Source organism: Echinops telfairi, unplaced genomic scaffold (assembly GCF_000313985.2).
Source record: "Echinops telfairi isolate 266 unplaced genomic scaffold, ASM31398v2 ScPeMD7_1;HRSCAF=3_0, whole genome shotgun sequence".
Taxonomy (NCBI): domain Eukaryota; kingdom Metazoa; phylum Chordata; class Mammalia; order Afrosoricida; family Tenrecidae; genus Echinops; species Echinops telfairi.
In genome coordinates, this window is record NW_022103896.1 from 64,741,961 (window position 1) to 64,755,045 (window position 13,085).

At 37.0% G+C, this 13,085-nt stretch overlaps 1 protein-coding gene across 2 annotated transcripts in view; it reads right to left on the minus strand.

Moving 5' to 3' along the window:
• Nucleotides 1-220: 220 nt before the first annotated feature.
• The window catches only part of CRISPLD1 (cysteine rich secretory protein LCCL domain containing 1), a 44,650-nt gene continuing 31,785 nt past the window's right edge, over nt 221-13,085 (minus strand). For both annotated transcript variants that reach the window (XM_004697510.2, XM_045286133.1), the window contains 3 exons: nt 10,874-10,949; nt 4,402-4,532; nt 221-1,246 (listed from right to left, as the gene is read on the minus strand). In XM_004697510.2, the coding sequence (XP_004697567.1) occupies nt 1,195-1,246; nt 4,402-4,532; nt 10,874-10,949 (259 nt within the window). In that variant the 3' untranslated portion in view covers nt 221-1,194. The remainder of the gene's footprint in view (nt 1,247-4,401; nt 4,533-10,873; nt 10,950-13,085) is intronic.

A 13,085-nucleotide genomic window follows, 5' to 3' on the forward strand; every position in this document is an offset into this window, starting at 1 on the left:
AGATTGATTTTGAGATTTCTGTGATTAGCTATGCTATTTATATTCATGTGAAGAAAGCAAATATAGACGACTCACAATAAATACTCCTGTTCATTTATCATAAAATATTTTCTTCATTAAATTAAACTTACAAGAGGAAGTGAAACTAATACTCTGAAACATGATTAATTTTAATGTTTATAGGAATAGGAAAAAATAAATTCACCAGTACACACACACACAAATTACCAAAAGTAATGTTTTATGGATTTTAAGTCTCAAAGCACAATACATCTTTTTCACAGACATAAAATATCACCACTAAAGGTACCCTAACATGGCAACATTAATGCACAAGCCCATTTGCCATTTTAAAAAATGAACGGCGATGGTGATGAAATACATTCATTCATTTGTGTTCATCTTACTGCCATTGTGCTTCCTGGCCTGCAGGAGTATTTGCCAGGGTACAATAGAAAATGTGTGACTTCGATTTCAATACAGAGAGAGTTCTGGATACCAAGTTCTGCTTCTCTTCATACTTCCTATATGCTGTAGGAATATTTCTAATACCAATCTTCAAGTTCTTTCCAGTTATTACTAATATGAAGTCTATTACCCAGAAACCAGGCATTTTAACAACTGCTCATCTGGATAGTAAAAGATTACTTTTATACAAAGAAAGAAGTACAATAATTAGGACTGAATATTCTACATGCCTAAACTTAACAAAAGAGAGGAACTGTACAATAATTAACTTGAAAATAAATGGAGACTAGTTAGTTAATGCATTGGGCTTGAAAAATGTAATAATGTTTCTGTTTGGGGAGTTCATTATTTTTTAATGTACCAGATTATATTCTGAGGCCCATTCACATTCCATATTTAGATTCATTTTATTAGTGGCATATAAAAAGCACCATATAACATAAAAATGTAGAAAAACCATGATTATGTATAACTATAGAAATAAGTGCTAAAAAAATATAGCAATATTTAACACAGGATTTCTAAAACCATGACATATTTATTGCTTTTTCCGAAATGAATGTCCCATGTCTTATTTTATAGTCTATCAAGATTTAAATGCATTTGGTTGGTACTTTTTTCCTGAAATAGATGATACCTTCTGTACAGTGATGTTACAGTTTTATACAAACTTCAGCTATATGGCATTTGAAATAGTTTTTATTGTTCTCTTCTAAGTATTCTGCTTCACACAACAGCAAATATTCTGAATGCCTTTCCCCCTGGAGGGTTCTGTAAACTGCAAAGAGAGAAAAGAACAGAACATTGGTGTCATCTCCACACACAAGGCTTCAGAAGAGCCATGTCTTCTTAGGAACGTCAGGAAATCACCTGTGTGACTCCAGGTGGCCAACTACAATGTAAGTCGTTGAAAAGGGCGAGGGTATGTTGCAGTGCATGTGGCTGAAGAACTGTGAAGATGCATACAAGTCAAACGTCTTCACAATGACCCACAGAGAACTTCACAGATTCCAGACCATGTTTTTATGTATTGCCTCCTTTGCTCTTAATAAAGCAGAGTGAGGCAAGTGTTATTCTAATGAGGGAAAAACTGGGACTGACAAGTAATCCACCTGGGTCATTTTTTAACTGCAATTGAACAGTATGTTATATACTAAAGAAATACTCTAGAAGACTAGCCAATTATATCTCTCAAGTCTAACAAAATAAAACCACACTGACATTCCTTATTAAAATTTGAACAATATGGCTTAAAAAATTGTTATCAAGAAAAATTAATGCTCAAGTCTGAGAGATACTGAAAATGTCTTTGCTAAAATAGACACACACAAACATACACAGACACACACACACATGACTTACTCTAATTCTAGGGGCTTTTTAACCAATTTAAAAGCATTTAAATATTGATAGTTTATAAAATAAAGCAATTTAAAAGCAGTACAGAATCAAAAAATTTACCTTTTTTATTATACAATTTCTGTTTCTTTAAAGGATACCACTCAAAATATTTTAGTGTAAATTCACAAAAGTTAAAACAGATTGCTGATATGATTTATGAAATGTTTTAATCAGATATACAAAAATATTTTGTATTTTTGTATAAAGTTTTTAATTTTCTCAAGAATACAAAAGACTTTTAGAGCCCAGAGGTGGGAAATTCAAATATAGATCTACAGAAGGAAAGAAAATGCAACTCATTTTTTTTTATTTATGTTCAAGAAAAGCAGAGAGAATTTTAGCAAGAATGAAAAATGAGTTTATCAAAGTGAAAGTAGCATCCATGATGCAATGATTAAGTGTTTGGCTGCTAACTGAAAGGTCAGCGGTTCAAACCCATTAGTGACCTAGGAGAGAAGACCTGGCCGTGTGCCGTGGCCACGTGTAAAGACTAAAGCCTAAGAAACCATCTGGGCCAGTTCTAATCTCTCTTATGGGTTACTCTGAATTAGAATTGATTCAATGTCACTAAAGACAACAAAATATCACATGTGCACACACCACAGACACACAGGTGTCTCACACCAGAACATGGCCAACCTGGTGAGTCCAAGAAAGAAAATCTACTTAGTGCCCTAGCAAATGAATGTTTCTGGTGTGTCTGGTAGTTACATAATTTTTTGTCAATTTTAGACTTAAGAGTGAAGGGGTGGATTTTTGCCTGTCAATCAGGTCACAGCTTGACGACCTCATTTGGAGGCGTGAGGTCAGTTGAAGGCGGGACATGTGCGCAAACTCACTCCCATCCCTGCAAAAAAGACACATGGAGCTACACTAGAGCCCCAGGAGCTGAAGGAGCTACGTGGAGACCTCTGCCAGCACTGACATGCTTCCACTGCCACTGAATCCATGACTTTCCACCCACTGGCCTGTGATCTTCCTGCATTCGGCATTATTGCATGTCTCCGTGAGTCTAGAGAGGTATGTATGGACTAGTGTTGAACATATGGGCTAATATTGGACTTAATGGACTCAATCTGGATTTGGCTGGGATGTTTTCTTAATGTAAAATTACTCTTTGATATAAAACTCTCTCTTACACACATATGAGTGTCTCTGGATTTGTTTCTCTAGTCTACCCAGACAAACACAGAGTTTCTTTTCCTGTTCAGAATGATATACTAGAAACATTCCCATCTCTGGGCCCACAGACCTCATGCTGAGCCTGAGCTTAACTTTGCACCCATCATGTAACTCTCATGAGACTCCACGGACACATCTATACATTAAAATTTGTATTATTGGCTTTATCAGGCTGTTGGTGGAGCTGAGTTCATATGTGTAAAGTGGCCAGCAGCATACATATGGTCCATTTATAGTCGATGCTCTAAAATAAGTTAAAACTATCCTCAGTTTTCTTAGAACATAATATCTCTCCCCTTGTAGGCTTTTTGGTGAACCCAGTACCCAGAAAGTCACAGATAGAAGGGCTCTGGATAACTGCCACAGCACCTGCTCCAGTGGCCTCTAGAGAAACTTTACTACACATGGGAACCCTCTGTGGGCAATTCTGGAGAGCCAGTGAATATCTATAGCTATATAATATACACAACACATAAGAATCTCTATAAAATACACAGCCTTCTGGTTGCCTACTGGGTTAGTTACTCTTTGATGCTAGCAAGGTTGGTGGTTCAAACCCACCAGCAGCTCCACAGGACGCAGATGAGGCTTTTTTGTCTTCCATAAGGATTTACAGCCTCAGAAACCTAGAATGGGAGTTCTATCCTGTCCTATAGTTCCTGTATGAGTCATGATTGACCCAATGGCAGTGAGTTTGAGCTTTGAATTTATACAAATACACAGGTTTAACATGAACTCCACAAAACCCATGATTTAAACACACACACACACACACACACACACACACACACACGGAATATTTTTCTCCTGAGATGTATGAAATACATTACAAAGTGAATCACACAGATTCTCCTAATCAATATATTGCATTGATGTGTTACATAATGCAAGACGTGAAAGAGTTTTCATTTATTTTAATACCAGGCATCCACTTTCCAATGAAAAACAGAGGTAATAAGGAAAATCAGATCAGTGTTCCAGTCAAACACTTTCTGGATAGCTGGAGTAGAGAAATCTTCTAGTACCATGCCCAGCTAGAAAGAATATATAAACTAATCTGGAAAGGAAGGGAAAGAAATGTCTTTCTTATAAGATCAGTTAACAAAAGACTGGTTCGGACTTGTAATCCTATTTTCATGCTGATTTTTATAAGCCTTCAGGAGACAGGCACCTCAGGCACTGCAGCAGCTCCCATGCCCAGAAAACCAACGGTTCCACAAATACACAAAGAACTCATTCAGGCTCAACCACTGGACTGCATGCTCCCATTGAAGCGGGTCAGTTTTAAAAGACAAATACAGGTACAAGAGCTCTACACAACTGTTTTATATATGCAAGTATTAGTATTACCTTTCTGAGGAGATTCCATTCTGAAAAGATGCTATGTAAGCCCTCCTTTTGTCCACGGGCATAATGTCAACATAGCCGCCGTGATTCCGGACCACCCCAGCATGGACGGCTGCTCTGCAGATACTGGACAGCTGAGGGAGAAAGGAAAACTTGCCATTATTCGGACATTCCTGCTGACTTTGTTCAACCCACTCTCCCACGGAATGAAAACCACACATCTGTCTTCTTGGGCTAGCCAGTGAGCAGCTGCAGAACAAGATGTTGGCCATAACAGGATTATTTTAAAGGTCACAGAATCCGAACAAGTCTAAAGACAGGTCTTAAAGATGGCTGCCAGACCCTGCCACCATCTACTCAAACAAATATTTGTCCTGTTCAAAAACAACAGGTTTTTAAAGTTGTGGAAACAAAAACCAAACAAATTGGCTCCTTTGATCTCTGTAAAGGTCCATTTAACCTCCTCAAATTTCAGGCTTTGGGTCCACACCAGGGTGCCTCTGACCATAAGTTAGATCTTTTTATCTCTTGTATGTTCAGTCTCAACTTAGAGACCACTCAAGTGTAGTTCTGTGCTATAATTCTATAAATCTTTTCATCACACTTAAATATATATTAAATGGGGAGCTTCTTCTTTTTAAATAATACAATGCATATAGAGAGATTTTTTTCTTGAAAGAATAACTTCAAGTTAAAAAAAAAAGAAAAGGTAAGAAAACATAACTTCAACCTAATTTCCCAATGTCTATTAAGTTCGTTTGAATGAACGGGCACGGATAGCTAAGAAAGTGCTACGATTACATTGTCCTAGTACAACACAGTGAATCATCTAATGTGATCCTTCCAATCACTGCCTTTGTAACTACCACCAAATGAGTTGGGGGACGCTATGAAAATAAGGCTGATGGAACCTTAAGGAGGGGATTGGTCAGTTTTCTCATCCTACGAGGCTTAAAATGAGTCATCCAAGAGGCAAAAAGGGGAATCTCAAAACAACCAAGAAAAAGAAGCCAGGAGTGGAATGTGTATTTGGACCCAGGATTCCTGCACTGAGAATTTCCTCAAGTTGGGAGACAGAAAGAAGTTTAACACTTTGCTAAAATGGTGGGAGATGGGGAGAGATGGTCTGAGGCAGCTGAAGAGAAACTGGCTTAGAATCAATAGGAGATAAGCTGGACACTGACAGGTGATGAGGACTTCTGAGCCCACAAAGCTGAGAACCACTGGGCAGAGGCTTGCGGTGGAAGTAAGGGGGTCTCCAGACATTTAGTGGAGCTAAGATTGTTTTCTAAAGGGCTAGTGTTGAGTGCCTTCAGGGCAAGGCTGAGTAGCTTCCAGTCAATTCTCATCAGCGCTAAAAGAGCTTTAGAATACTTGCCCAAGCAGGAAGCAGGCATAGGGTAGAGAGGAAGGTCTACAAAGAGGGAAGCCTGCGGCTCTTCTGAGAAGGGGCAGTCCTGGTTTAGGAACTGTATCCCAAGTCATTTCTCATCCTGAATTCTATCTAACCTGCCACTTCCCAAATAAATCTCACAATCACGAGTATTGTCTGTGCGTCTGGCCACTACAATGAATTACTGGACCAAGCAGAGAAGTAGAGTGACATGGAGAGAGAGTTGGTTTCAGAACTGGTACAAAGGTTGGAGGGCTGGAAGCATGTCTGACCTCCACCTCATAGGAATCAGCCTGGGCTTGTGAATCTTGATTTTCCTTCCCACTCGTGAAGTTAGAACAGAGCATATGACTTCAACACATCATTCTTATAACTGTTTAATACTCTGAAGGAGCCCAGATAGTACAGTGCCTAAGCAACTGGCTTAAAACGGAAAAGTCAGCAGTTTGAATCCATGAGCCACTCCTTGGAAGTCTACTTCTATAAAGATCACAACTGTCAAAACACTTGGGGGAAATTCTGCCCTGTTATAGGGACCTGAAGAGTAAGAATCAACTTGATGGCGATGGGTGCATGATCTACATTCAATAGGAACTCTAGAGAGAACAAAATTATTTCTACAATTCCCAAACTCTCAGATCTGTAAAACTTCTCATTTCTAAAACTCGAATGACTTATTTTGGCTCATTAAAGTCTCCTCACATTCTACCATTTTTTCTACCAACGTGCATCTTTATCTGAGTAGAAACAAAGGAAATCCCCCCAAAATGAACATTTTGAAGTGTTTCAGTATAAAATAATCCACTTCCATGTCCCCATGGGCCACTTCTCATCATACCAATGTGTTCTTTTCTCATCTTTATGCACACATGTATGACTTTATATGCTTTCTATGTCCACATAAACCTGTACTTCTTACATCACCTTGCTTTGCTTATCACTGTACTCTGTGGCATCAGTCAGCATGCATCATACTCAAAAGCCTGAGGGCCAAGCTATTGAATCCAGGGATTTGAACCAGTTCATTTCTCTTCCACTCTGAAATGGGAATTTGCATGTCCACCCCAGATACAGTGAATCAAAATCTGCATTTTAACAAGATTTCCAAGTGCATACTTAAGATTCACCTTGCAGTCATGCTAAATTTGTTAATTGTATTTCAGTATGAGGGAGCTTCAAAAAAGTTCATGAAAAAATAGAATGGAAAGATAAGGGAATTTTTTTCATGAACTTTTAAATATTTTCTTATTTTTATTTTTTATTAATAATTTTATGGGGAGCTCTTTAAGATATTATAACAATCCATAATGCAATTAGATCAAGCATAATTTTACAATTGCTGCCACTATTAGTTTCAAAACATTTTCTTTCTTTTTGAACTCTTTAATATCAGCTCCCATTTATCCTCCCCCATAGGAACCCTTAATATTATATTATAAATTATTGTTTTATTTTTTGCCATATCTTACACCATCCAGTGTATCTGTTCACCTACAATTCTGTTATCTGTTCCCCTAGAGTGGGATTATATTGTCATCATTGCTATCAGTCCACCCTCTCTACACCCCTCTTCTCATACCCTCAGGGAATCATTACTCCCATTACTGTTTCTGAAGCATTATTAATCTTGACTTTCATCAAACTGTCTTTATTATACAAATGAATATACAGAGGTCCAACATGATTAATGGGGTAAAACAATAACCAAAACAATATGGGGAGGAAATATTAATGAATTAGAAGATAGTTATGTGTTTCATCAGTGCTATACTCCTCTCTGGATATATCATCCCTTCCATATGGCCCTTCTGTGAGGGACTATCCAATTATCTTACAGGTGGGTTTTGGATCTCTACTTTGTCCATGTTCCTTCACATCAATTCGATTGCTTGTTTTTGAACCTCTTATATGTATTTCCGTCAATACCTCATGATCACACATGCTGGTGTGCTTCTTCCATAAACTTTTAAAGCCCCCTTATATATCTGGGTTGGAAATTAAAATTTTTAGCCCTGGTCTGCCTGGAATGGACTGGCTTGAAGCTTGGTTTAATTAATTTAATGCTACAGTTATATCACAAAATATCTTATGTCTAAAACCTTGCATCTTTACTCTAAAAGGCATTTTATTAATCATTAAATCCTTCATCTAATTAATATTTATATCCAGTAGGGTTTATAATAGATTGATTAAAGATCATTCTGTAAATATTTCAGAATGTATCTGTTTTAAAGAGGGTGTATCTACATTTTATCAAGGCAATAACATGCATACATATATTCAGTGTTTCTCAGGTCCCCTAATATTATGTAGTAAATGTGCTTTGAAATGATTATTTTGCATGTAACTATGCAGTCAGCAGACATTTCAATTTAGTCCAAAGGTTAGGAGAAAATTAATTTTCTTATCTTCATTTTATTAGCAGTAATATGTCATGAAAAAATAGAAGGAATTTCTGCAAACGTTGAGACACATTTAATGGTGCAGAAATTAATCTCATCTCTAAAAAACAGAAATGGAAGTTCAACGTGCTTTAAAAGTAATAGATTGTACAAGTTGTAACCCCATAAATTTTAAGGAAGAAACAAACTAGGTGAAGGAATGTTATAATGGACAAAATCACAACTTACTCCTGAAAGGAACTACAGTAATGTTACATATTCCTTTCTCCTATTACTAATGGAGAAGTAAAATGATCTCAGGATAACAAAACCCTTATTGAGGAGAGAAATAATCAAAGGTATATATAGAAATGTAAGATATTTTGGAATATTTCTATCAGATGTGACTAAGATGAAAATTTCTGGTGCTTAAAGGGGACAATCTGGGGAAAAAATATGTATCTGGAAATATTGGATGGTACCAAATATGCTCATTCATATACATTACCAATTTTATTTTCCCCCCACAAATATCAATGAGTAAAGTACTGATGTCACCGAGTGCTCGGAGCTATGTTTGAAGGCAGGAAGCAAGCTTGCCTTGTTCACAGTTTGACACACAGGCCATTGAAGATGATCCATTACGACCCAACTACTCCCTTAAGAACTCAATACTATAAAAGAAGTAATAAAACAAGCTCCATTTCCCAAAAGAATCTGCTGAACACCAAAAGGAAGAAAGGTATATGGCTTCATAGGGGCGTATATCACTTCATAGGAGGGTATATGGCTTCATAGGAGGGTATATGGCTTCATAAGAGGGTATATGGCTTCATAGGAGGGTATATGCCTTCATAAGAGGGTATATGGTTTCATAGGAGGGTATATGCCTTCATAAGAGGGTATATGGCTTCATAAGAGGGTATATGCCTTCATAAGAGGGTATATGGCTTCATAAGAGGGTATATGCCTTCATAAGAGGGTATATGGTTTCATAGGAGGGTATATGCCTTCATAAGAGGGTATATGCCTTCATAAGAGGGTATATGGCTTCATAGGAGGGTATATCGCTTCATAGGAGGGTATATGTCTTTATAGGAGGGTATATGGCTTCATAGGAGGGTATATGCCTTCATAAGAGGGTATATGCCTTCATAAGAGGGTATATGGCTTCATAGGAGGGTATATGGCTTCATAGGAGGGTATATGGCTTCATAGGAGGGTATATGGTTTCATAGGAGGGTATATGGCTTCATAGGAGGTATATGGCTTCATAGGAGGGTGTCCTCTTGGAGATTTGGAAATATGTCTCACAGAGAAAGTGGTAATCATGTAGGATGGAAAGAATGACAATGATTTTTGACATATAAAATTTAGAGGAAAAATTGGATGCATTTTAAGCAGAGACAAGAACATAAGCACTAATTTAAGGCTGACCATTTAAGTTACTAGTAGAACTCTACAGCTGTATCTAAGAATAATGCAAAGCTTGGGAGTGACAAGTTTGTAGGACAATTTCAAAGTTAAAGATCAACAGGGAAAAAACTAGACCTAAATTAATAAACTAAGCAAAATAGTCATAAATATTTTAGGTCTCTGTATTCAATCAGATTTCCATAGTGTTGTGTTGAATATGTGCAGCAAAAAGAGATCTCCTGGGTTTGTTTCTGTAATGCCACTGCATAGAAATCTAAATCTGTAATATTTCTAAATGCCTACTACATGAAATCTTAATTCATCCACATGCATTTTCGGACTCGCTCTCCTATATTTTGGGCTTGCTATGTACTGCTTACTGAGTCTGATAAATAGAGAACTCAACTGGCAGAGGAGAAGTACCCCATAAAGTTTTTAAGTTTTTGTGGATGTTATATTTATAGAGCAGATCACTAAGTTTTCTCTCACCATGATGTTGAGTGGGTTTGAACTGCCAACATTATGGTTAGCAGCCAAACACCTAGCCATTGCACCAGTGCACCAAGACTCCTTTGTATTTACAGAGTTAAGTCCCTGCCATCTCTTGGACTAAATAGCTGATCCACTTCTCATTGCCTTGGAAACAAGAAAGTCCATTTACTATTATGCATTTGCTTAATCTGCACTTGCTTATCCGTGCCATTCATTCAACCAAGTGCATTCCCTAATATTCTTTACCAAACCAGACTTCAAGGCTGCCTCACAAAGAACTCTTCTAAACTAAGCCATTGTAGTTACTCTTCCTTGCCCAAGTGCAGTAATTTCATCCATGGTAGCATCCTCTCCCTTGACTTTCTTTTACTTATGTTTTAATGTATTATCTGTTTGTTTGTTTTCCAGTATTTTTAAAATACTTCTTGAGCAAGGAAGATCTCGTTCACCTGTTCAACAAATTATTATTTGTTCACTTTATGTTTCAAGTACTAAAATCCTGAAACAAAAGTTAAAAAAAGCATCTCTCCTCCCCAGATGACTCCAGAACACTTCACAGATATAGATAGGATATAGAGAAGAAAATGAGTCAAAATGAATTATTACACAATTATATTTATATACAGACAACTAAGTTTTCTTCAGTAATAATCACTGAGACTGCATGTATCAACAAAGAATCTAGTTCTTTACTCTGCATATAAATGTACACGCATACACACATTATATATACATTTGAATGTTCATGTACATATACATGAATGTTGAGAGTTGTATAAATTAGGATACTTACATCAGAATAAACACGAGTTCCAATTACGCGAGCATAATGTGGATTTGCCTGCATGCAGTTACGAGGACAATAAACTCTGGGAGAAAAAAATATATGTATAAATTGATTACATTAGCCTTTCTTATTAGCAAATACAAAAGTGAACTTAGCATTCCAAACCCTTCTCTCTCTCTGTTTTCCTTAACTGAAATAAGTAAATAGTATAAATCAGTCAATAGGCATAATTACTTCTGTTTATTTTATCTACTTCCAGATTTGGACACAAATGCTACTTTTATTTATTTACTTTCATTTAGTCAGGAAAGTTTTAAATTTGGAGAATAAAAAGAAACACAAGGCAGTAGCTACATATCTACAGGATTTAATAAACAGACAACTTGGAAAATCTGAATCCTTGTTTCATGCATCTCCTAATTGCTCTTATCTCACATGTTTTGTCACCTTATCCAACTTCATGGTTTTACTTGCCATCTACAAACTTTGGGTTCCCAAATTTACACCTCTAGTTGAGATTTCCTCTATTATTTCTAAACTTGTAAGATGTCTCTCATTGATTATACACCTTTTGCACTTAAATCTAATAAAAATCTCAAATCTGCTCTTTGCTCCCACTTCAATAAAGGCAAAAAATAGTTTACCATATCTTTGATAGCTATGTATTTCACACCTTACCATCAACCCATCAGCAATTCTTATTACCTCTAATAAATTCCCCCGGTGGTTCAAAAAGTTAGTGATTAGTGGCTGTCTACAGGTGCATGATTCAAACCTACTGAAAGGCAAATAACCTCCATACAGATTGTTGTTATTATTATACTTGTCCTCAAGTAGATTCCACTCATTCTATTAGTATATGCAGAGTAGAACTGCTCTATGGTTATTTCCACCCCACGCCCAACAGATTTGTCAGGCTATAATTCAGGTATCATACAATTCACTACTTGAATCACTTCAAGAAGAGTTGGACAATCATCACCACACTCTGTTTTGGAACTTTTTCTTTATTCTTGTACTCATGGTGATTAGCTCCCCATTCCCCCCCAACGTCCTGCCATAGCCCCAAAGAGCCATTAATCCAATGATTGTTTCTATACATTTACCTATCTTGGATTTCATATACAGAAAAACATTTAAAAACAAATAGACAAATAAACAACAACTAACAAGAATAACAAAGTAAAACAGATGCGGTTAGGTTAAAATATAGCACCCTATTATCTGATCCCCCTTATGATCCATTTAAATGTGTTCTAGTTTTTAATATTTTCTACTTTCTTTTCAATTGAGGTTTTGTCTATTTTACTTGGGTTTTTGTTGTGGTTGTTTGTTTGTTTTCAAATGTTTTCTTTATATGATATCCATAGGGTTTTTAAGGTTTTCACAAGCAGATCGCCGAGTCTTATTTCTGAAGTCCTTCACGTATCTTTGAGAAATAGTTCAGCGCCTATTCCTGGACGGTGAAGGTTACAGCCAAGCGCACTTTTTGGAACCGCTCTTCTCTGTGGCACATGTGGTCATGCTGAGTCAGACTTGGTTCAGTGACCATGGGGTTTTTTATCTATTAAGATGTATCCAAAAGCAGACCACTTCTAAGTTCAGAAATGGTGGAAATTATAGATCCATCTTCTGCTGTGTGGTTTACTGCAGTTTCTACCACCGATTGATTTATGTTTTACCTGGCGCCCCACCGATTTATTTTACTGAAACATCTAAACTCAGTTATGTCATTACTCTGGTCCAAATACTCGAGTAACTTTTTATCTCATTCTTAAATATTGGCAAAGTCCTTATAATGGCCAAGAAGCCTTACATACGCTCATCTCCACATTCCCTCTCTGACTACGTATCCTGTTCTTTCACTTCACAGCCTTCTCCAGGAACATGAGCATAAGGGCTACTCATAAAACATACCAAGGAAGTTCCTGCTTCAGGGATTTGCACTAATCTTCCTCTTTTCATGGAATAATCTTCCTCCAGATATCTTATTAGTTGAAAGATGTCAGATCGGCTTAGCTCATTTAAAAAGCATTTTCAAACACATTCATTTATAACCAAGCTTCACTGCTGTCAAGCCAATTCCAACCCCTAACTACCCTGGAGGTCTCCTTTGGGTTTCCCAGACTTTGAATCTTTATGGGAGTGGACAGTCTCATCTTTCTGGAGGAGTCACCCTACTGACCTTGCTTGATGAATCGCCCACTACAACTCCAGG